The following is a 24,856-nucleotide window of genomic DNA, read 5'->3' on the forward strand; positions in this document are numbered from 1 at the left end:
CAGGGGTTAAGATGAAAGAGAGCTGAGAAACTATATTGCATTTTGCACAAAGGCAACTTTTGACTCATGCCTAGTCAAAGTAATAAGGTAAGTGGGTGGAAACAGATGATAACAAGTGATGCGAGAGCAAGAGAGACACAGAGAAAATGAAAGACAGAGCGTGATACAGATTGGCCTCCGGGTTTGAACCAGGATGTTAGCAGCATCCGACTGCAGCCACAATAGCAGGCAGGAAATCTGGAACGCTGGTAGACCAAGACGGAAGAGTGGAATGCTCCTTCTTTTCCTTGTCAGATTGGAACAGGTTCCAGGAAAATTACAGAATATTATGAAAATATGTGATAAATTCCCACTCACGTCCAGATAAACAAATAATGAGAGCGTGTACGTGTCTTTCCGAAGTGGGACGCATCCCAAAAATGGACATCAGATCTAGTAAATTTGACATAAATCTGCTGAACGTACTGTGTTTCAAAGCTTTTATTTTGACTTCTATCTAATATGACTGGGTCTATGATTTTGGAGGAGGGCTTGTGTATTATTATGTTTAATCTACTTCAATATTCCCTCGTTCCTGAGGCTGTTATTATTCGAGTGGCCAGAAGCTCTTAGCTAAAGAGCCTGGGGTCTGGCATTCGTTCAAATACTACAAAACCCAAGCCTCAGCCTGAAGTGTTTTGCACGTGGTCAGTACAACTCATAACATCCAGACATAAAACTACTGTGGTAAAATAAACCAGACATGTCTGCCTGATCAACTGGACTGCAATCCCACATGGGATAGGGAGGGTATTTCACAATAAATATTAACTTGAGTTTAATATTTAAGAACATTTGAAGGAGCTCAGGAAGAAGGCTCTGATTGGTGGATGGTGCTCTAGGACAAAAGTTTCCGACAGCCTACACTTTGTATAACTTTAGTTGTAACTTGATTAACTTGTTAAAATAAGTTATAGGAATATACAAACATATGTTGTCTTGACTTTGTCATTTATGGATCACAACCCACAGTTCGGAACGCATGTGACCTGCAGAGAGATCGCCTACCGCGTCATTCAAATTACGTGTATGAAAGCATTTTGGCTTCTCTGTAAAATATAATGATGACAGAAAAAGTTGTGGTGAGACCTACCTAAATGCTTTGTTAGGTTAGTGTTAGCGTCTTACTGTTTGTTCAGCCTATAGTTATGCATTCAGTGTAAAGCTGCACGATTAAACATTAAAAAATCGTGATCTCAATTCAAACCTGCATAACATAAATGATAATGATTTGCATATGTTTATTAATCCTTCGAAGCGCTGCATTCAAATCTCTGTTTGATCAATGGGGATTCAGTTTTTACACTTTTTTTAGTTAGTTACAAACAATTAAATAAGACAGAAGTACTGGGAAAACAGTTTATAGTTCAGATATAACCATTGATGTTTATGGTTATGATTAAAATCGCCTGTTGACGCCAGTAGCCTAGTGGTTGGTGCGTCGACACATAGCATTGAGATTCTCACAGCGACCAAAGTTCGATTCTTGGCTCAAGGTCTTTCGCCGATCCTTCTCCTATCTCTGCTCCTCACACTTTCCTGTCTGTACATGTCCAATGTCCTATCAATAAAGGTAAAACCCCCTAAAAAAGCTGTTTAATGGAACTTGACGCTGGTGAATGTTGTAGCAATTACATGGCATAGCCAATAGGTGGCGACAAACAACCATCAAAATTATGTCACTGAATAGGTTTTCAAAAATGATCCACCTATAATGAAACATGAGGTTTGATGTGTGAATTTTTGAATCAAGAATTAAAAATAAATATGATGTTTTGTAGAAGATGTTAGATTTCTATATTTAGCATTATCAGTAACAGCAGCAAAGATCATTTTTCGTATTGAATATTTTCCCTTTTCTCAGCAGCTCCTTTCTTGATTTTTATTTTTATTAAATGACAGGTTCTAAATTATGTTTGTTAAAAACCAATGGTTTTTGCAGTAATATTTGTGTATAAATGGAAAGCAACTGACATTTGTCTGCTCCCTTTTTTGCTGATCCGAAAAATGGTCCGATCCATGACTCAAAAACCGTATTGTTATCTGAACAGTGAGATTTGTAATTCCTTATGCTGCATTCGCACCAGACGCGGAAGAAGCATCAAGCGCGAGTGATTTACATGTTAAGTCAATGCAAAAATGCAAATAGGCATCCTGCGGTGCGAATTACGATATTTACGTGCAGCGCTAGTTAAACTTTTGCGCAATTGACACGCTTAACGTGTGTATCGTATGTTTCGCGTGAATCACTCGAGTTCGAAAATCTGAACTTCAGCAGACATTCACACCGTGTCAACCAATCAGGAGCTTGCTCTTAAAGGGGTGTGATTATGACGTAGCGCCTGTTGTTGGTATCTTGAGGGAAAATTCTCCTGCCGACACCGACAACAGTTGATTAAACTGGGCTCGTCTCAGTCAGAAGCATCGCTGAAAGCTTCCATCATCCGTCATCCATTATCCAGGTTAAGTTTCTGGAGGAGTTTATAAGCTCACAGAGCTGGGTGCACCGCTAAAAGGATCTAGTAGACTCAGACACGGCTCCAAACGAATCAAAGCTGTTTTTCAGCCTTCATAAAGCACATAAACACAGTTATAGCTAGAGACACCGGGCAGACAGAAGCTCTGCCCATGACGCAAATCAGCATTTGTTGTGAACTGAATTTGATGTGTAAATAAAACTGATTTGACACACAAATGAAGCGAGTAAACTCTAAATGTTCACACGTCTATTTACACGCGACTAGCGCGATTTATCCACGCTTGTCTGGTGTGTACACAGCATTACACCACTACTTAACACGAGTTTGACTATGGCCATGACTGACGTTGTCATACCGTAAAAAGTAGTGTTAAAGATGGTCTTTAGCTTGGTTTGTTGTGGCCCTTGATGCCTCTGAAGTGCAAAAATACATTTGAAGCTGATACAGATGAAGTCAAAATTATTCGCCCTCTTATGTTTTTCTTTTTCAAATGTTTCCTAAATTATGTTTTACAGAGCAAGGAAATTTTCGCAGTATGTCTGATAATATTTTTTCTTCTGGAGAAAGTCTTATTTGTTTTGTTTTTTTTCGGCTAGAATAAACACAGCTTTTATTTATTTTTTAAATCCTTTTAAGGTCAATATTATTAGCCCCTTTAAGCAGTATTTGTTTTTGATTGTCTAGAGAACAAACCATCGTTGTACATCGTTGTACATCGTTGTACCCTAACTTTCATAATTAACCTAACTAAGTCTTTAAATGTCACTTAAGCTGAATACTAGCATCTTGAAAAATATCTACTAAAATAATATTCACAGTCTTCATGACAAAGATAAAAGAAATCGGTTATTAGAAATAAGTTATTGAAACTATTATGCTCAGAAACTGTGTTGAATTTTACTGAGGCACAAATGTGGCTGTGTGCTACAGCTGCTTTAATGCTGTAGGATATTGTCCAGATTTAATTATTGGGGTTTTCTGCATAACAATAGCTTTAAAGGGGCTTTTGGAAGGGCACTGAGGGTTTCCTGCCTTCTGATGAGAGGATGTACTATCTGAAGTGGCACGTCCTGCATATGATCACACAGTGGCCCATTTGCGCTCTGACGTCTCATAACAGCCTCATACTGCATTCCAGTAAGCTCTGTCAAAACAATCAATGTCTTCAACAACCTCGCTTTCAATTCCTGTGATGTCACCTCTTATGGTAACCAGAATTGACTGGTTGTATTCACGCTGACTGAATGTTCTGGTCATGCGTGTAGAGTCAAGTCTGATGATATTTTGTTTGTTCTCCTACAGTTCTGCCAGCCTGGTGGATGGAGGCTGTCCCGGGAGAGGAAGCCGCCTACGTTCTTCACAGTGGTGCTGACAGACATCGACTCAGAACGACACTTCTGCTCCTGTCTGACCTTCTTTGAAGCTGAGGTCAACCTGCAGGTGAGACTGAGGCCAGATTTTTATTGCAAGGTCTAGAGGTCCAGGCATTCCTGCTGGTGTACAGTATTTTTTTTCCCCTTCTTGTTTTTCTGACCTAAAAATCATGAGTAATTCAGGTATTTCTGTATTATATAAACCCCCCCCCCCCCCTTATTCATCAAAGGTTGCCACTGCAAGTAAGTATTTATTAATGGATAATGTCAAACAATGAATATGAGATGGAAGATAAATGTAATTTTAAATAATTGAATTAATTAAAGAAAAATAGGAGTGTTGCCAAAACAAAGAAATAAATATAACAAAACGAACTAACTAAACCCCAACCCACTAAACTGACTGATCAAAGAAAAATGCAGAAACAAAACAGTAGTCTTCAGCACGTAGCTTAACTAAACTTCATAACTCCCAAACATAATTACACATGTGGCAACGCCTCCAATAACTAACTAATACAAAATTATACTAAGCTGCTCGAAATACTAGAATCCTCGTAAAGTACACACTGTTAGCCATTAGCAAAACAAGATCTCAGGTAATCCAATTCTCATAAAGATCGTTCAAAATCTCACTATACATTAACAAGAGCAGCACAAGTTTAGCTGATAAATCAATATCAACAGAGAGAAAACTAGAACACAGCACTCGCAAACGAATCAAGCGGAACAAACAAATAAACAGTCCGGCGGACACAAGTGAGGAGATTGGCAGGCCAAGCGCTCCTCCTGAACAGCGCAAGCGCACCGGTTTTATACTGCGCGGACCTGATCCTTATTGGCGCGCCGATTAAGTGACGAAGGTGAATGACGGCTCACTCGACCAATGGTAGCACACCTGAAACAGGATAGGACCACAACAAGAGAGAGAGAGAGAGAGAGAGAGAGAGAAGAGAGAAGAGCGCAAAGCAGAAAACAACAAAAATAACACAAAACATACGTGAAACGTAACACCATCTATCCATCCACAGTTAAAGTCAGAATTATTAGCTCCGTTTGCCCCCCCCCTGCCCCCCACAAATTTCTGTTTAACAGAGAGCGGATTTTTTTTAAACACATTTCTAATCATAATAGTTTTAATCACTGTTCTAATCACTGATTTATTTTATCTTTGCCATGATGACAGTAGATAATATTTTACTAAATATTTTTACAAGAAACTTCTATACAACTTAAAGTGACATTTAAAGGCTTAACTAGGTTAATTAGGGTAACTAAGCAGGTTAGGGTATTTAGGCATGGTTTGTTCTGTTGACTATCGAAAAAAATTTAGTTTAAAGGGATTAAAAATTTTGACTTAAAAATGTTTTTTAAAAAAAATTAAAAACTGATTTTATTCTAGCCGAAATAATACAAATAAGACTTTCTCCTGAAGAAAGAATATTATCAGACATATTGTAAAAATTTCCTTGCTCTGTTCAACATAATTTGGAAAATATTTAAAAAAGAAAAAAACATTTCAAAGGGGGGCTAATAATTCTTAAATAATAATTCTGTTATATTCAACTGTTTGCCCATTGGTCAACTTTGTTGTTTCAAAGCACATTGTAAATATATGTGGGGTGAAAATTTTAATGGAATTGAGCAATTTAATGCAACATTGTATCCAATGTGCTAAATTCATCCCAGAAGTAAAGTATTCTTGTTAATTACTTTTTTATAGATGCTAATGCTAGCTTGCCAAAACAAACAATCCATATATATTGAATTGAATATATCAGAGATACAGTTCTAATGAAACCGTTTAGCCTTTTTAACGATAAGACCTCAGAAAGAGTTTTTCAACATATCTGAAAGACTATTGTTTTGTGAAAAGTGGTATTTTTTAAGACGAAGGCTATTGTTTTAAGAAAAGCTGTATTTCCAAGAATGAACACAGCCAGTTAGAGAACGTTTCTGTGATGGATGCAACAACGATGGGCCAGGAAGGAAAGTAGAAGAGCAGAAGGAGAACCTCAAAGAGTTGGAGGTGGAAGAGAGCTATGTGAAGAATGCAGCTGTAATTTCTGACTTCTGCCCAGCACCCAACAGGGATCCAGTCCCAGCTGATTCCAATGATTATGAGTCTCGAAAAACAGCTCCTGTAAAAGATTTGCAGTTGACCCACAGTGTGAGAGGAATGACTTTTGAGCAGTTTTCCTGGACTGTTTTAAGACGTTTCAGAAGTGTTGAGGAGCCAAAACATCTCTTTTAAGTTTGTGTTTTTGACTGAGGCAATCTACTGTATTGGTACAGTTAGTGTTGGTTATTAGGGACGTTCCGATACACTTGTTCCCTTCCCAATTCCGATGAGCTCAGGGTATCGGCCAATATCGAGTACTGAACCGATGCTTCATTGTGTATCTGTAGAAACAGTTTTGTATACTACTAGCTCTATATAAATTGACAGAATACACTTACGGCGTTCTTCAGACTTATCCATTAATAAGATATGAACAAATACATACAGTGAAGTAGAGTACTTTTATTATCTGATATTTTTATTATCACTCTCAGCAGTAATATTATTATATTGTGTGGCACTTCAGCTTATACATTTTTAAAATGCAACAGTACCTTATGCTCAATTTAAATAGACCTTTGTGGTTTCACATATCTCAGTATTTTAAAGTTGAACCACTATGTAGATAAAATAAAATACTTAAGTAATAGAGAACTATATATATAGTATACTATATAGTGTATATATAGTAACTATATATATATATATATATATATATATATATATATATATATATATATATATATAACTTATATATATATAACTTATATATATATATATATATATATATATATATATATATATATATATATATATATATATATATATATATATATATATAAAACTTATGTATATATAACTGTTCTTTCTAAGCATCAAAGAAGAAATGACTCTGGCTTTGCAGTGTTAAGCAAAACTAGCGGGCATTTAAAAAGATGGCATCGTATCGGTTTATGGTTTTAAATACTCGCCCTTACCAATGCCAGAATTTTTGCAGTATCGTTTTTCCAATACTAGTATTGGTATCGAAACTACCCTTTTGATAATATAAGCATCAAGCTTCAGCTGGCCATTCCAGGGCATGAATAGTTTAAAGGCATTATACAGCTTTATAAATCTGAACAGATTTTAGGGGCCATACACTTAGTAACTCTGCAAATTAACTTTCAGAGAATTAGAACTAAACCGTTGCGGATCACACAATGCTGTTTGGTTAGTATAGGTTAAACTAACCAGAAATACAGCATGTGCTTCACTGCAAGACATTATGAACTACTGTAAACCACTAACTCACTCACTATCCTTCGGCTTAATCTCTGATTCATCAGGGTTCACAGAATGAATCACCAATCACTCTGGCATATGTTTTATACAGCGGATGCCCTTCCAGCCTCAACCCAGTGTTGGGAAACACCCATGCACTCTTGAATTAAACCAAATGTTCTAAAATATTATCCACTGGCGTTTTAACTGGATGCGAACATACACTGAAAAAAATTACTCTTAAGATTTACTTAAAAAATCCTTGTTACAATTTGCTCGAACAAATTTCAAGTAAATTTTACTACTTTATATAAGTACAATGAACTTAATGTTTATTTAATGTTTAACCTAACTATCCAAAACGAATAAAGTAAAAGTTAATTGATTATCTTTATTTTTTGAGTTTTTATTTACTTAAATGAACCAATTAATGTCAAGTTCTTGTTTTAGCAGAAGTAACATTGCTTTTATCAATTTAAATAATCGTATTAGTTTCAAATTAGTTCGTTTGGTGTAACTTTTAATTTGGTTTAATTAAGACATGCATTTTCACTTGAAATGTGTTATATTACTTTATTTTTAGTAAATTGAACGCAAGAGCAAATGTACTTTTACTGATCTCAGATCTTGTGTTAGCACAGCTATGGCTCTCTGAGTAAAGCCTCAAACATTATTCCTGATAATAAAAATTCCAGGACCCAACGCACTCCTCTGGAAGGTGGTAACCTTAAAACAAAAACAAAAAAACATACTCAAAACTCTTCTAATTTTCAAACTAATGAAGATTAAACTTTAACTTTAAGTCTTTCTCTTAAATTTAAACATCTAAGATTGCTTTTATTTGCAAACTATTCTCCTCTTAATTCAATCCCTACATATCCATTGGGAAATTTCTATTAATAAAATGTACCTGATATTATGATGATAAGAACATTTTTAAAATTTAAATTAAGTAAATTAATATTAATATTTAACTCTTTCCACTCATTTCATTTATTACATGAAGTAATTGTGTAATTATTAAATATTTACTAAAATTCTAGTTATCCTAGATAATAACTTAATATTACAATTAATAATTTCTGAGAGAAAATTTATTGGATTTGACTACACCAAAAATTAATTTCTTTCAAGTGTAGCCTGAAATTCAAAAAGTCAATGTAGACTATGGGATTTTCTATGAACCTTTATTGAAATCTCTAAACTAGCTCTGCAAATCTGGCAACTGTTCGAAACAAGTGAACTAGTTGAGCACAACTGAAATAGTGTGTTTAAATGCCATTACTTTCCTTTCTAATGTGACAAACCAGTTCATAATAGAGGTTCAGTTTCAGGCTGTTGAAAATTAGATGCTCTTCCTTTTGGAATAAATAAACAGCAGTGAGGCCTGTCTCTAATGTATCTATGTGTAGGACAAAAATCACATATTTAACTTCATTCTTCAGTAGATTTGGTTAGCCGAATTCATTTATTTCAATTGTTTGGCTGATCCAAGCCAATGAATATTTGCCTGTGGGTATGTTGATTAATGGACTTATGTTTTCCGAAGGTTTCTAAGGTGCACCAGGGTGCTACAAGGACACAGGCCAAGTTTCACTCCTGGAGTGAAGTTTTAAAAATGAGTATCTTATTGAAAATGATAAAACGTTTGAGTTAGGATGTAAAAATTGACTATTGTTTACTTATTTAACCAAGAATGTCCCATCGAGATACAATATCTCTTCTACCAGGCAGTCCAGGTCAAATCATAAACCCCTACTCTTTTTTTCGAGGACATCCTGGGATTTTTAACAACCACAGATAGTCAGGAACTCAGTTAAACGTCTCATCCAAAAGACGGCGCTTACTATAGAGTCCCCTTTACTGTACTATATTGGGGCATTAGGACCCACACAAACCCACAAGACATAGGACAGAGTTACAGAAATATACATATCACACAGCACACAAAAATAATATAAACCATAATCAATTATTAAAACATGTACACTGAATTTTAAATAATATTTTGAAATATAACAATAGATAGTACAGATTCCATATGTAGTATATATTTTCCTAGCTGTTCCCAAGTTCTGCACATAGCCATGTGTATTTCTTCCAGAACTGGCTCCAATTAATGTAATGCGCCTTGCTAAGATCAGTATAATAGGCTTCAAACATTTCATTAACTTTTGAGGTAAACCGCTGTCTAGTCCAACTGCTTGGACCATTTTGATTGTCAAGTGCGATTATATTGTCATCGTCTTTTTTGCCAGTCATCTACTTATGGCATCACAGAACATGTAACGTCAGTGTTAACGCTACATCCTGCTTGCTAGGTCTAATGGAACACCAGAATATTCTCATTATATCCACCATGTGTCTGATGGCACACATAGATTTCAGTGACCGCAGTTGTTCAACCCTACTCTTAGCCAAAGCAGTTTGGGTTTATTTGGGGCCAAGCGCTGAAGGTGCGTAGCCTCTATTGTTTACATTGGCGCTTTTATTACTTCCTGTGGCTGGAAGTCCGTGGCAGCACTTAGATAGTTTTGGAGGATTTTTTTTCAGGAATCAGGAATAGATGGTTCAGTCAGTGACCCATGTTTTGTTGCAGCGTTTGTCCAACTGTTACAATCTTAGACGTTTGAGTTAATAAATAATGATAAAGATATTTAATATTCATAAGTTGTCTAAATAATCATGAGAATTTGCATATCAGGGGTCTGTACAGGATAGGGTGTTTGCAGCGTCTTAAAAAGTATTAAAAGTTGATGAATCATTTATTCATTCATTCATTTTCTTGTCAGCTTAGTCCTTTTATTAATCTGGGGTTGTCACAGCGGAATGAACCGCCAACTTATCCAGCAAGTTTTTACGCAGCGGATTCCCTCTGAGAAACATCCACACACACATTCACACACACACACTCACACACTACTGACAATTTAGCCTACCCAATTCACCTGTACCGCATGTCTTTGGACTGTGGGGGAAACCGGAGCACCCGGAGGAAACCCACGCAAAGGCAGGGAGAACATGCAAACTCCACACAGAAACGCCAACTGAGTCGACGTTCGAACCAGCGAGTCAGCGACCTTTTTGCTGTGAGGTGACAGCACTACCTACTGCACCACTGCCTCGCCCAGTTGAAAAATCAATTTAGAGAAATTTAAAGATGCTGTATGTAAGATTTTGACTCCTCTAAAGCATAAAATACCATAATATGTTTGCAGATATTTAGGAAACTTGCTAAGTGAACATTCTTGTTTATCTGATAAACAATACTGAAATCAGGGCGCTCTTAAGCAGACATTCCATATATGCCTCACAAAAGTAGTAGAACATTCCAGCAAATCCCTAATATGGAATCATTAACATAAACATCATTTATCATTCATTAAACATAATTCCCATAATAATTCCATACTTTTCTAAATAATTTGCATGTATTTACATCAATATGATGGCCATTTTATTAATTGCAGTTATTTTATTTCAACAAAACTACACACATGTTATACTTTGAAAACAAATGCTAAGCTTCATCAGTAGTTAGAACTATTCAGTTTGCCCAAACAGTTGTGTTATTAGTACCTCATCAGCTTCAGCTCCTCAAAATAATGACTGAATGATGACAGTGCAGTGGCGGGATTTTCTTTAAACACTTGACATTTGACAACAGTCCCACTCCCACCTGTTGGTAGAAACAGGTACTTCTGAACAGCTGACTATTTAAAAACCCCGCACAAAAGCTGCATTAAGTGGAATGCACGTGATGTAGCCTATGTTGTAATTTTAAGTACTTGGATAACAAAATAAATGTTATACAATCTGTTTTTTTAAGTGCAACATATTTCAGAAGATATGGAGCTTTTGACAATACATCAGGGGCTTAAGCCCCCCTGGCAACGCAACTGCATTTAACCCGCCCAATGCCAGTTTAGCCAATTATATTTCAGCACTCCGGGTTGCCTTGGTGTAAAACAGTGTATTTCCTTCATTTAGTCTGGAAGGCTCTCAAAGTATGCATCCGTGACCGAAATGCCACCTCCGGTGGACCGTAGCAGCCCTGAAATGAGATGCAGATTCAGAGTTCCACATCAGATTATTAATTAGCAAATAATATAAATATTACAAATGTAATCATTAGTCCTGACAACACAAGGCATGCAGTGATAAGCAATTTGACTGTTTGCACCAGAAAAAACACCAAAGAAATGTAAGTACAGCCATTCAGAAGCACAGAATAGTGCACTCACTGCACTTCAGCGAAATGGTAAGGTTTATACTCTAATATATATTAAACCTCTTTAACATTATTAAATGTAGATGCTGACTCACTGATATTTGTTGGCTTGCACTGAGTCACAGTTCTAAAGTTCAATATTGATTATTTTCAAGTTCTGAGGTGAACTATCTGCTGCTGCTTTCAGTAGTATTACAATAAGTGTCATGTAAAATGACATTCAAACTCACATTATTAGCATTTAACATTGAATAAAGCACATAAGGTGTACCTGAGGTGATCATTGCTTTTCCTGTTGTTCACCTGTGAAAAATAGTAGCTGATTCTAAAATAGAAATTTCAGGTGATTGTTTGGACAAAAACTCCTTTAATTTGGAAAATATTCCTTCTATCATGTGGCATTACTTTTAGTTAGAAAACGAATTACCCTCAAATTAGCTTTTAGACTCGATAGTCTGGCACACTTATGTCAGTCTAGCAACCTGCACTTGCGTGGACTCGTTAGAGGAGGAGCTGAGTGAAAATGTGTTTTGATACAGAAGTGCAATACCTCACTGAAAAAAGTGTTGCATGCAGAACTGTTGCAAACAATTTATTTGTGTTGAATTTAAACAAACAAATTAAGTTTAATAATGTTCAACTTAATTTGTTTGTTTAAATTCAACACAAATAAATTGTTTAGAACTACTTAACGTAAAAAAAATTGGGTAAATCCAAGGAATCATCTTTGAAAATTTTTTTTCAGTGTAGTTCAACCACTGGGTGTCAAACTTACTTACTGAACCTTTAAGGTCTTTTAACAGGGCATTACATTTTATTGAATGTTCGATTATGTAATATATAGTTATATGCTTAAGTTTTAGCAAAATGCTGAAGTTTTCTGTTTTCTGAATTTCTAAAATATGGAATCAGAAAATCGCATGAAAAAATCAAGATCAGTGTCGTTATATATGAATGTGTTGAGCTGTATTGAATGGGAGTCTAAAGTTATATTAATTCGTTTAGAGTTTGCTAAAGCCCCACATAAAGTTTTTTATTGCTTTATTTTCCTCTGAACATAGTCAGGTAAATAGTTGTGTTGTGCTTTATTCCCACCCTTTTGAATTAAATCACTTTCAAAAGGAGTTATCACAAGCTAAGCCTTTTTAGTTGCGCTTTCTTACAATCAGTGTTTGCTAAATAAAATGTACATTCAAGTCGCCAATCAATGTTACTAGTTGAAACCCAAAGTGGCGATGAGGTCTTAAAATATATGGAAGGAGTCTTAAAACAGGTCCTTAAAGGTTTTGAATTTAATCTCTGGTTCCTGTAACATGAAGCCAGATCAGCTGACTATCCAGTTAAGTTTCGGTTTAGTTTGCACCAATTCTGGGTTTGGTATTGACCTTATTCTTTATATAAGAACAGCCATTGGAATTGTTTTTGGGCTTGACACTTCCGCTTTCATTTATTGATTCTTAAACATGAAATACAGCTTGTAATGCTGCTTCATGTTGCAAACTGATAATGTCTTATTATATTCTTCTTCTTTTGATGTGGAAGTCATGAACACACTTGTTTGTAGAGTAAATAGTTTATTCGTTTTCTGCTGTTTATTATTCCTTGTCATTTCTCTCATTGGCAACTGAGTTGAAAGTTCTAAAACAATCGCAGAAATTAGCTGACTTCCACATCGCAGAGTAGGGTCAGTAGCTCAGCTTTGACTGCTATTTGTTGCCACAGTATCTTACACTTCCATGGTTTCTTACAGATGGTTTTGTTTAGAAATTTGCAAACCAAGATTCGACCAAAGTGAAACATTTGTGAGGCAATAAAGCCACTCCTCCCATTTGTCTTGCTGCAAATTAAAAACTAGATCTAAGTTAAAGGGGGATCGAACCTGTGTTATAAGTTGCCACTAACTATTAGAACAGAGCAGACTCTGGCTATTTTTAGATCCAACCTAAAAATGTATTTACTCTCAATAATATCTTAAATTGTGTTTTTTGCTTAACTTACTTTTGACTATTTATTCTTTGGGTGTGATGTCTTGTCTTTTATTCATTCATTCATTTTCTTGTCGGCTTAGTCCCTTTATTAATCTGGGGTCGCCACAGCGGAATGAACCGCCAACTTATCCAGCAAGTTTTTACGCAGTGGATGCCCTTCCAGCCGCAACCCATCTCTGGAAAAGTTGTCTTTTATGTTCATCTTAAAAAAGCACTTTGTGCAACTTAATTGTGTTTATACAGTGTTAAAAATATGTGTGATTTACAGTACACTAATGTATTGTGTGTTCTTACGACGACGGTGCGCTACTTCAGACCAATGCAGGTTCACTAAATGGAATGTTGTCAAACTACTCCGCTACTTGCTGGAAAAATAGAGAGCTACTGAAAAAAGTTACATTGCATTAAACATAGCCGAGCTACCCTCAAGCTACTGAAAAAAAAAACAACAACAAAAAACAGCTGAGCTGCTTGTAGCTAGCTACTCCCCAACAGCATTTTTTAAAGGTTCATTATGAGGCACTTACAAGTATCATCAAGTAACACTTGCTGCTTGATTATTCAACTACTTATATAGGGGGGACCTATTGTGCCAGTTTTTACAAAATGTAAAATAACTCTCTGATGCAATAAAAGGGGTCATATTTTTTTAGGGTCTCCAACAACAAGCTGATATGCATGCAAGATCAAAAAACACTGTCATTGTCTTATAATGTGCATTTATTTTTACTCAATTATCTCAACGACTCCCATATGATTCGCTCAGTGATTCATTTGTTCCCAAACCCCTTCTTAGGGGTTCTGTTGTAATTGGTTGACTGCCTTTAGCTTGAGACAGAGAGAAATGCCCAGCACGACTTATCAACAGTTTTGAAGTAGTCAGAGTGCAGTGTATGTGTGAGCATACCTGCCAACAGAAATGAGTACAGAGTTGAGTACCTGCCAACTAGAGTCTCCCGTATTTCAGATCTCCCGCCACCCTCCCGTTTTATTATTTCTCCGGGAAAACTTACATAATTTCAAAGTGGCAAAAGCTAAACTACTTTAAATCTTGACTGGCGCATGTGTGTAGGAACAGCTGACGGTGGCCATAGCAGCAACAACGGCAGTGTATCGCGAGCTCACAAAAACGCATTTAAATCCGTAAACAAAGTGGTACGTGCCGCGTTCTCAATATGAATTTAGGCACGAAATGAGAATATAGAGTTACCCAGATATAGTACAAACCACGTGGAGCTATGACAAGTAACAAAACACAATTAAATACATAATTTGCAAGCTAGAGAAAACAAAGATGTAACCATTTTAATTGCACTTACGCTTGTGAAATGGAGAAAGAAACATGAACTGTGTACTGGAAAATTCCTGTCAAGCTCTGACAAAGTCATCAATAGTCTTTTCTGATCCTTTCTTTAACAAACAGCCGACGAATCCTCCGTTGTAAGCGAGTAGATTTCTAAAGCACTTGTCAGAAAAATGACTAGAGCACAGCACAAGGCTGAGGTATTTTTGCAAAAATAAACTTCAACCACTGACTCCTTTCAGCCTCATCTTTGGGTAGGGAAAATAACTAACTTTACCTCACACGTCAGGGCATAGCATCTTCGTGACGTGTTTCAACCGGGAGTTTTATTGGTGATGAAATTAAATCGTAAACTTGGCAAGCAATTTTGGAGAATTTGATGTTTCCCCATTCAAACAGAGCACATTTTATGATTGATTTATTTATTTATAAGGGACCCCCAAGCACCCGAAAAATAGGGTATAATATTTTTTTTCCTCCTAAAAAAAAACCTCATGCCATAGAGGGGTTCAATCTAGTAACTTAAGTCAACTTAATTCATTTTTGTTGACACGATATGGAGAAATTGTGTGGAAACCGACATTTTTTGCTGCATACACCTGTGGAAATGACCTAAGAATCAGCAGGAAAACCGGTTTATCACATCCTGGCATTCCTGATCTATTGAGACTGGCATCCTAGTACCGGCAGTGTGGCATTTCATGTAATTAACCAAATTCATCAGTCAGGATGTGGTGGTCATCATGACCAGAACAAAGCATTTTAACGCTGTGAATCACGCTAATTTGTTAAGCAGACTACTAACTGTTTAAATGCCTCTAAGGTTAATTACTTTTCTTTAGCAGATTCACTATGAATCAGCCGGTTTACCACAAGCGTCTACATGAGCACAAGCATGCAGACTTACTGTCAACTTCCTGTTGCTTTACTGGACTCAATACAAATAAACAAGCCCATGGCATGATTACAAAAAAAAGTGTAATTGAATAGTCAATAAAAGCAGGAATTCTTTGCCATTTAGATGCTGGTGCTTCCAGAAAGTTACAAAACTGTTTGGCAGGAATGGGAATTCGTCATGTCTTTGATGACCCCCAGCTGGAGTCAAATATGCGTCCACTGTCTCTCTGTCGCTTTCTGTCTCTCTCTTTCTCATTGAGACTGTTAATCTTCTTTATTTGTGTTGCGTCCTTTACTACTGAGACTCGTGGGAGATTAAGAGAGAAGGCCACCCATGAAGAGTACTTCGCAGTGTCATCGGGCACATTAATACTGAAGCATTGTTCTTAATCGCTAGCTAATTTCTCCAGAGATCTGTCTGCTTCTGTCTCAGCTTCTCTGTTTGTGTTTGATACTCTTATCCAGAGGTTCCTAATGATGGGTGTCTTCTTTCATCAAATGGCCATGATAGGACATAATCTTAAGCTGGGACTCTTTTTTTTTTTACCCTGATTTATTTAGGAGTGCCTGGATGCTATGAGGTCTCTAGAGAAATTAGCATATATGATTCCCAATACCTTGTGTGTTGTCATGCACATTACACGTTAATAAAATTGGGTTTCGGTCTCACTTTGTTTTAAGGTACAAATTTTGTAGTTAAAAACCATAAACGGTGACTTTTGCCTCTAAATTTGCTGTCACTTTTAGCTTAGCTTAGCATAATTCATTGAACCAGATTGGACCATTAGCTCTTGTGATATTTGCCTTAATCAATTTGCTGTTACTATTAGCTTAGCTTAGCATTATTCATTTAATCAGATTGGACCATAAGCTTTTTCATGGCTTTTGCCTCAATAAATTTGCTGTCGCTTTTAGCTTAGCTTACCATAATTTATTCAATCGGATTGGACCATTAGCTTTTTCATGACTTTTGCCTCTGAATTTGCTGTCACTATTAGTTTATCTCAGCATAATTCTTTGAATCAGATTGGACCATTAGCTCTTGTGATTTTTGCCTTAATAAATTTGCTGTTACTATTATCTTAGCTTAGCATAATTCATTGAATCAGATTGGACCATTAGCTTTTTCATGACTTTTGCCCTATTAATTTATTGTCGCAATTATATTAGCTTAGCATAATTCATAGAATTGGATTGGACCATTAGCTTTTAATGACTTTTGCCTCAATAAATTTGCTCTCACTATTAGTTTAGCTTAGCATAATTCATTCAATGGCATTGGAATATTAACTTTTGTGACTTTTGCCTCAATAAATATGCTGTGACTATTAGCTTAGCTTAACTTAGCATAATTCATTGAATTGGATTTGACCATTAGCTTTTTTCATAACTTTTGCCTCAGTAAATTTGTCGTCACCATTAGCTTAGCTTAGCATAATTCATTGGATCGGATTGGACCATTAGCTTTCAGGACTTTTGCCTCAATAAATTTGCTGTCACTATTAGCTTAGCTTGGCATAATTTATTGAATCGTATTGGACCATTACCTTTTGTGACTTTTGCCTTTGTAAAATTGCTGTTCATTAATAGTTATTAATAAAGTAGTTACAGTAGGTTTATTAGGGATGCACAATATGTACTTTATATCTACTAATAAACAGGTTATCTTAAAGGAACACTTCATCTTTTTTATTATTATTTTTTTAAAGGCTCATTTTACAAGTCTCCTAGAGTTGTAATTTTATGATTTATTGAATTGGAATAGACCATTAGCTATTCATGACTTTTGGCTCAATAAATTTTCTCTTCATTAATTTTTCTTAGTCATTAATGTAGTAGGTAGGTTTATTAAGGATGCAGATTAACATCATGCAGAATATGTACTTTATTGACCTTATTGTCTTAGAACTTCTGTTTCAGTCACCTATGGGAGAAATGACAAGGAATAATAAACAGCAAAAAACGGTCAAACTACTTGCTCTACAAACAAATGTTTGCATGACTATACAGACCAAGTAGAATAATATAACAAGAAAATATCAGTTTGCAACATCAAACAGCGAAACGAGCAGTTTTTAATGTCTAAAAATGAATGGAAGTGAATGAGACCGGAAGTCTCGTGCCAAAAAGATTCAAATGGCAGCGCCCGCTCGTCTGTGGAGAATAAGGTCAATACGTACTAATAAAACTGGCTCATTTTCAAGTGAAACAGTTGATTTGAACCATTTTTGAAACCATTCAGCCTATTTCTTGTTCTGACAAGGTCACTATCAGTTTAGCTTAGCATTATTCATTAAATTGGATGACATCAGATCAAAAACATTAAGAAAAAAAGAATAATAATGTTTTGATAATTAGTGTTTGATAATTTTTTCTAAATTTCCCTTTAAAAATTGTTTAATTCGATCAGTTAACTCTAGAAGACATGTAAAAGGAGCTTTCTTTAAAAAAAAAAGATGGTAGTGTTTTCTTAGTTACTAGTGAGAATAGCTGCTTTCATTAAAGTGTTTTTATTTTTTTAAGCTCTGAATTGATTCAAACAAAGCATATCAATATCATTACAACACGATTATGACATTTAAATAGATGTTTTGAGAAAATCACAGTACTTTCTGATCTTAGATATGCATTTATACAATATTAGGCCACTACAAAGGGGACCTATTTAACAATAATCACTTTTATAAGAGGTTTAATCATAGATGTGTGACAACAATCTGCGAATATAGCCAGCCTATAAATGTATTTATTTATTGTTTTTAAATCACGCTTCTCTTCAGAAACACTTTGATTTACATTCCTTTAGGAAAAGCCCCCGCCAATTGGTGACGATCTCGCCCTCTTCAGCATAGGATGATAGTCTTGTTTTTGCATCTGCCACTATGCAGACACGCAGGCGTTTGTAGCTCCGCCCTCTTTTAAAAAGAGCACAATCTGATTAACATTTAAAGCGACAGTCACCACAATGCCACAATTAGCATCAAAGCCTAAATGGGGCAGTTTCAAAGAGACATAAAACATTGAGCTGAATCTTCAGATACGCTTAAGCCGGCTTTCCACTGCACACGACATTTGGACACGACTGTCAAAATATGCCCCCTTGTGGCAGTCGCACAGAATTTTCAGTTCTGACGTGCACCATAGTAAAGAAGCTGTTCTCGCAGTGTCCGAAATAAAGGAGTGCAAAAGCAATTCTCTGTGGTTGAATGAATGAATACTAGAGACTCAGACCACTAAAAATATTGGAGGAAATATGGAGACAACATTTTTATTACTTTATTACTTACATTTATGAATAGAAATGTTTTTTTTTTAATATATACTTTTTTTGATAAAAAAAAAAAATAACCAAATAAAGTCCTATTTCTCATCTCGCGCACACGGACCTGCTTGAACAAAGCTGGAATACATCACATCCGGTCGGCCAGTCGCATACGGTCTAGTCGCAGGAGATCAAATATTTCAACGGATCCGCAGCTCAATTAGGATCCAAATTTTCAGCATACGGAGAAGATCGAAACGCCACGCAGCTCCCGCACTACTCTCCATTGGAAATGAATGACTTCCGGTCTGTCGCTTGTCGTGTGCAGTGGAAAGGAGGCTTTATTTTACACATATTTTACATCCTGTAAAAAGAGGCATAATAGCTCCACTTTAAAAGACCACATGACCTGCTCTTTAAATGCGGATGTTAGAGTACATTTGGAAGCATTTTAGGCTATTTATGTTAGTGCTACTTAAATCCATACCAATATCCTACATATTCATCGAGGATTATAAAATTCTCGGTCATAACTTATGTGCTTGTTTTTTGTGTTCATTGTTTTTTAACACAACTAGGGACCGAGTGTTTTAGGTGTTGTGTACTTGCCTAAAGCTACACCGTTTAATGTAAAAGTGGTGACGCACAGACAGGCATTTTTGCTTTTATCAGATTGGAAGAGGCAGCACTGGAATGTATTTTTCCTCATAATTGAACCAAATCCTCCCAATAAGCTTGAAATGTGTTTCCCATCAGTGGGGGTATTTTAATCCTGCGCTCCCACTGATAAGACGTGGTGGATCTTGTGGCATGTTTTCACTGTCTGAGCAAATGAAACGGGCTCCAGCGCAGGGGGTTAGACGAGAGGTGGGCATCATTATGAGCTCGCAGGCCTGACGCAGACTCCAAGCACACAATTAGAAGCAGATTGCGAGCAGCGGGAGGCCAAAAGCTCATCTTATCGATGGATGATAACGAAGCCTCCTTTATATGTCATTTGCAATGTATCTGATTGCTCTTTCTCTTTAAAGGTCAGTGACAGGAGGCTTTGTTTAAAAAAATACTATAGTATGTTTTTTACACTAGCATGTCCTGTTTTTATTAATTTCTATAATAATATTCTCTTTATTTCAGACTCTTAGACCATATATTAAAACATAACAAATCACAAAATATGGTGAGATCTTTTATTTTGATGCAATGAATAGCAGTTTTAGAATTCCACAATGATGTATTGAACATTATGGTATAAGAAGGCACGGTGGGCCAGTGGTTAGCACTGTCACCTGAAAGCAAGAAGGTTACTGGTTTGTGTCCCGTCTGAGTCACTTGGCATTTCTGTGTGGAGTTTGCATGTTCTCCACATGTTGGTTTCCTCTGGGTGCTCCGATTTCCCCCACAGAACACCTGTGCTATAGGTGAATTGAGTAACTAAATGGGCCATAATTAGGCCCACACAGAATCTGTGCGCGCAGAATTCCGCAGATTTTTTCGCAGAATTCCGCAGATTTTTTCGCAGAATTCCGCAGATTTTTGCAGATTTTTTAGCCCAACATTAATTCTGTTTATTTACTTGAGTAAATGTGTAAATCTGAATTTATTTAGTTTTTATCCAGTATTTTATAACTTTTTATTTCATATATTAAGATTTTAGTTATGATACTCCGCTGGATACTCCCAAAAAATTCCGCATAAATCCGCAGATTTTTACCAAAATTCTCTGCAGAAATAGCAAAAAACGTCCGCAGATTCCGTCTGGCCCTGGCCATAGTGTATGTGTTTAAATGAGTGTGTATGGATGTTTCCCAGTACTGGGTTGGAGCTGGAAGGGCATCTGCTGTTTAAAACATATGCTGGATAAGTTGGCGATTTATTTCACTGTTGCGACCCCTGATGAATAAAGGGATATATATATATATATATATATATATATATATATATATATATATATATATATATATATATATATATATATATATATATATTACTCATATAATAATTCATTATTCATTATATATATATGTGTGTGTGTGTGTGTGTGTGTGTGTGTGTGTGTGTGTGTGTGTGTATAAATAAATATATATATATGTTTATTTATTTATTTATTTATTTATTATTATTTAATTTTTTTTTTCTCCACAGCGCATCCCCAAATATTTTGTCATTTAAATTTTATATATTTATACTTTGACGCTTTATTTTGAACCACTTGGTTTAACTTAGTTTTTTTTTTAAATAAATATTACTTGGTAATTTTAAATATAGTACAATTTAGTATGTAAAATTTTTTTTGTTGAACATAATTTCTCCCATATTTTTTTTTATCCAAAATATGCATAATACATAGTTGAAGTCAGAAATATTAGCCCCCCTGTTTATTTTTTACCCCAATTTCTGTTTAACGAACAGAAATTTTTACTAGACACTTCTATACAGCTTAAAGTGACATTTAAAGGATTAACTAGGTTAATTAGGTTAACTAGGCAGGTTAGGGTAATTAGGCAAGTTATTGTATGATGATGGATTGTTCTGTAGAGTATTGAAGAAGTTTATAGCTTAAAGGGGCTAATAATATTTTCCTTAAAATGGTGTTTAAAAAATTAATAACTGCTTCTATTCTAGCCGAAATAAAACAAATAAGACTTTCAGTACAGTATGTCTGATAAAATTGTTATCAGACATACTGTAAAAATTTCCGTGCTCTGTTAAACATAATTTAGAAATTATTTAAAAAAGAAAAAAAATCAAAGGGGGGCTAATAATTCTGACTTCAACTGTATATAAATATACAGAAAAAGTGCGCTTTTTTTTTGTATTGTATGTTTAGGCCCACTCCCAATTTTATTTTTGTACCCCTTCCCCTTGGCCCTTGAAACAGAGTGTGAAGGTGAAGGGCTTTAAAATTTTTTTATAATTTGTGTATTTCCTTACTTTAGGATGCAGCTATCCTGCTGTTGTGGCTGGTGTATTCTGGGAAATTGATTTACCCTTTTGTTTCGAGTGTGGTTCTGAAAAATCTCTGTTCAATGGGGTATCTACCTCTTCCCCCTAACCCTACGCCTTCAAGCTAAAGAGAATTGAGACATCACTACCCCTGCGCAATGCGCAAAATGAGTGGTGTTAGGCATAATGGGAAGAGCTAAAGCGTAGAATTGGTATGTTGGTATGTGGTCAGTTAGATTTATTTGAATAAGATCACAAATTCCAGTTGCAGTTTTCTGCATCTTGGCGTGCACCCTGTCATATTTCTGTTGGGACCCACAGTGAAAACTTTCTTTTAGTCACATTGCAGAAATTCTCAATGGGGTTCAGATCTGGAAACTGGGCGTGCCATGACAGGGTTTTGCTGTGGTGCTGTGGGATATTTCACCACCCCCCCCCCCCAAAAAAAAAGTATGTACTCACCGTTATGTCACTCTCATGTGGTTTTAAACCTTTGCGAGTTTTCCTATTTTTTGTTGAACACAAAATAAGTAATTAAAAAATGTTAGAAACCTGTAACCATTGACTTCCATAGTATAAAAAAAAAACTAAAATTGCAGGAGTTAGTATTTACAGGTTTCCAACATTTTTTCAAAATAACTTGTTTTGTGTTCAACTTAAACAGATTTGGAATAAGTGAAGGTAGGGTAAATGATGAACCAATTTTTAGTTTTGGGTGAACGGTTCCTTTAAATTCCATGGCTCAAACTGTAGCAAGGGAAGCATTTTTGTCAGAGTTTTTTTTTTTTTTAATGGAAGGTTTTGTCTCAAGAAAACTTTGAACATAGCTGTAGTCATACATTCTCCTCCAAAGCTGATTAATTCATATTCTATTTATGAATGCAGTTTTGACTAACACACGGTCATTTAATAGTTAAACAGAGGTCTGGAGAGCCCCACAAACCATAGTGACTCGGATCTTCTGTGACGATGATTTAGAGGTGCTTCAGTAAGCCTGGAATCGGGCAGATCAATCTTTGTAAGGAATCAGTTTTTTTTTTTTTTTTTTTTTTTTGGGGAAAAGACAAGGTCAGTTCAGGTTGTGAACTCAGACTCAAAGGAATTATGTGCTTTAGCCTACATTTTTGTGAAACCGTAATAATGTACTTTAACATATGTTTGACTGCAGTATTGCTGTAAAATGAATGCTATGGGGCTCTGTGATTTCAAAAGCTTTTGTTCCTTTTCATGCTAATGATATTTACAGGGACATAGTATCAACAGATATAGTATTTTTTTGGAGCTTTATGTACAACTCCCCACTCCCCCCCCCCCTTTCTCTATATAGACAACAATTTTTTGGTGTGGTAAATTTGCTCTGTAACTCACTTTGTTCGGTTTTGTACTTGTGATGCAGAGTGGGTTCGAGTCTAGTGAAGCGCAGCTCCACAAAAGCAATAAAATCAAGTTAACTTACTTGGATGTGTATCTGAAACGTTCAACAAAATGTGTATTGCAAGTAACATATTTCAGATTCGCAAAAATGTACACAGCACCCTAGGGTTGTGGCGATAGATGACTGCATCGTCCATCGCCGATGGCCGACAAACTTCACGATTCTGAGCCGGCATTGCGATCCATTGTCCCGCCCTACATTTATATTGTAACGTATTATTTGTATTTCATCTTAATAGCTTAAACAGCTTTTTAATGATCTGTGTTAAATGTTACATATAGCTGCCGCTTGCACGGCTGACAGCATCGTGAGGTTTAAATGAAGGATTATACCGTACCTCTCACGTTTAAAATGTGTACATTCAGTGGCAACCGATGTTACCTGCAAACCCCGTCCCACATATGTTTTCATATGCAGTTTGTGACCTGCTACATCTTGGCCCGAATTTATCATCGATTAAATCCTCCCGCTGTCTCATAAACTCAGTTTAGGTTGAAAACGGTGTAATTAATATAATTTGTTTTTTCGCCGATTGCATCTTTTGGACACGATTATTTAGGAAATTGAATTTTTCCAAATACTCACGTGGAGTCAATTTGCACTAATAGTACGACTTGTAATGCGAGCCAAGATGAGTTCCGAAAGCATCTCAGCTTTTGGGACAAGACCCACACACACATACACACACACAAAATCCCAAAACCTTGCCAATTTCCAAAAGCAGACTCTATAAATAGACCTGCACCTCTATTCTGCTCCTAGTTTTCTTTGTGGTTTCATAACACCCAGCATGGGTTACTCCTTTATTCGCTTATCTTAACTTTCTCCATGCTTTTGCGACACTAACTCTGTCAACACGCCGTCACGCTTTGCTCCGATAGGTATGCGGGACCCCCTAATTTAATTTGCTCCTGTTATCATTGCTGAAAAGAAGGCAGCGCTGACCTCGTGACCATTATCATATTTGATGTATCTGTTTTTTTGGAGGAAACCGGATTGAGCCTGCATACAGAGCGGGAGTCACTTTATACACACTAAGCTTGTCCACATAAGCTGCGGCTTTATCAGTGACTCTGAGAACATGTAATCGTGTGATCTTTATGCATTATTTTGCAGCGCTCTCTCAACTCCTCAACTCAGATATTTATCAGTGGCGAATAACAAAGAATTAAGAAACTTATCCCCGCAATCCCCCATCAGACAATCCGTCCATCTCCACCGGGGGACGATGAGCTGGGGATTTTGCTCTTTGCTGCTCTTTTTTTCCTCCTTTGTCAGGCAGTAAACAAGTCTGAGATCAATGCAGATTGAAAAAGGGCTTTACAATATATCATTTCAACTTCGACATCGCAATGCACGCATCAAAGGACTTGCAAGTCTGGATTATAGTTGAGCAGCGCCACAGTTCAGGACTTATTGCAAAGTTTTACCATAGTAGAGTCAAAGTTTATCAAAGACATGTGACTTTGTGAGCATTTCAAGAGAATTTGAAGCATTTGGGCACAAGACTTCTGTAGCTTAACAAATATGAATTGTATATAATTATTTATATATAATTCTGTGTTAGTTAGACCAGCAGG

At 36.1% G+C, this 24,856-nt stretch overlaps 1 protein-coding gene across 3 annotated transcripts in view; it reads left to right on the top strand.

The window, feature by feature from the left end:
• sbf2 (SET binding factor 2) overlaps window positions 1-24,856 on the top strand; it is a 288,968-nt gene that overhangs the window by 72,616 nt on the left and 191,496 nt on the right. For all 3 annotated transcript variants that reach the window (XM_087262128.1, XM_087262129.1, XM_087262130.1), the window contains exon 3: window positions 3,822-3,959. In XM_087262128.1, coding sequence (XP_087118254.1) covers window positions 3,822-3,959 — 138 coding nt within the window. The remainder of the gene's footprint in view (window positions 1-3,821; window positions 3,960-24,856) is intronic.

The sequence above is a fragment of the Danio rerio genome, chromosome 7 (assembly GCF_052040795.2).
Source record: "Danio rerio strain M-AB ecotype USA chromosome 7, GRCz13ab, whole genome shotgun sequence".
NCBI lineage: Eukaryota > Metazoa > Chordata > Actinopteri > Cypriniformes > Danionidae > Danio > Danio rerio.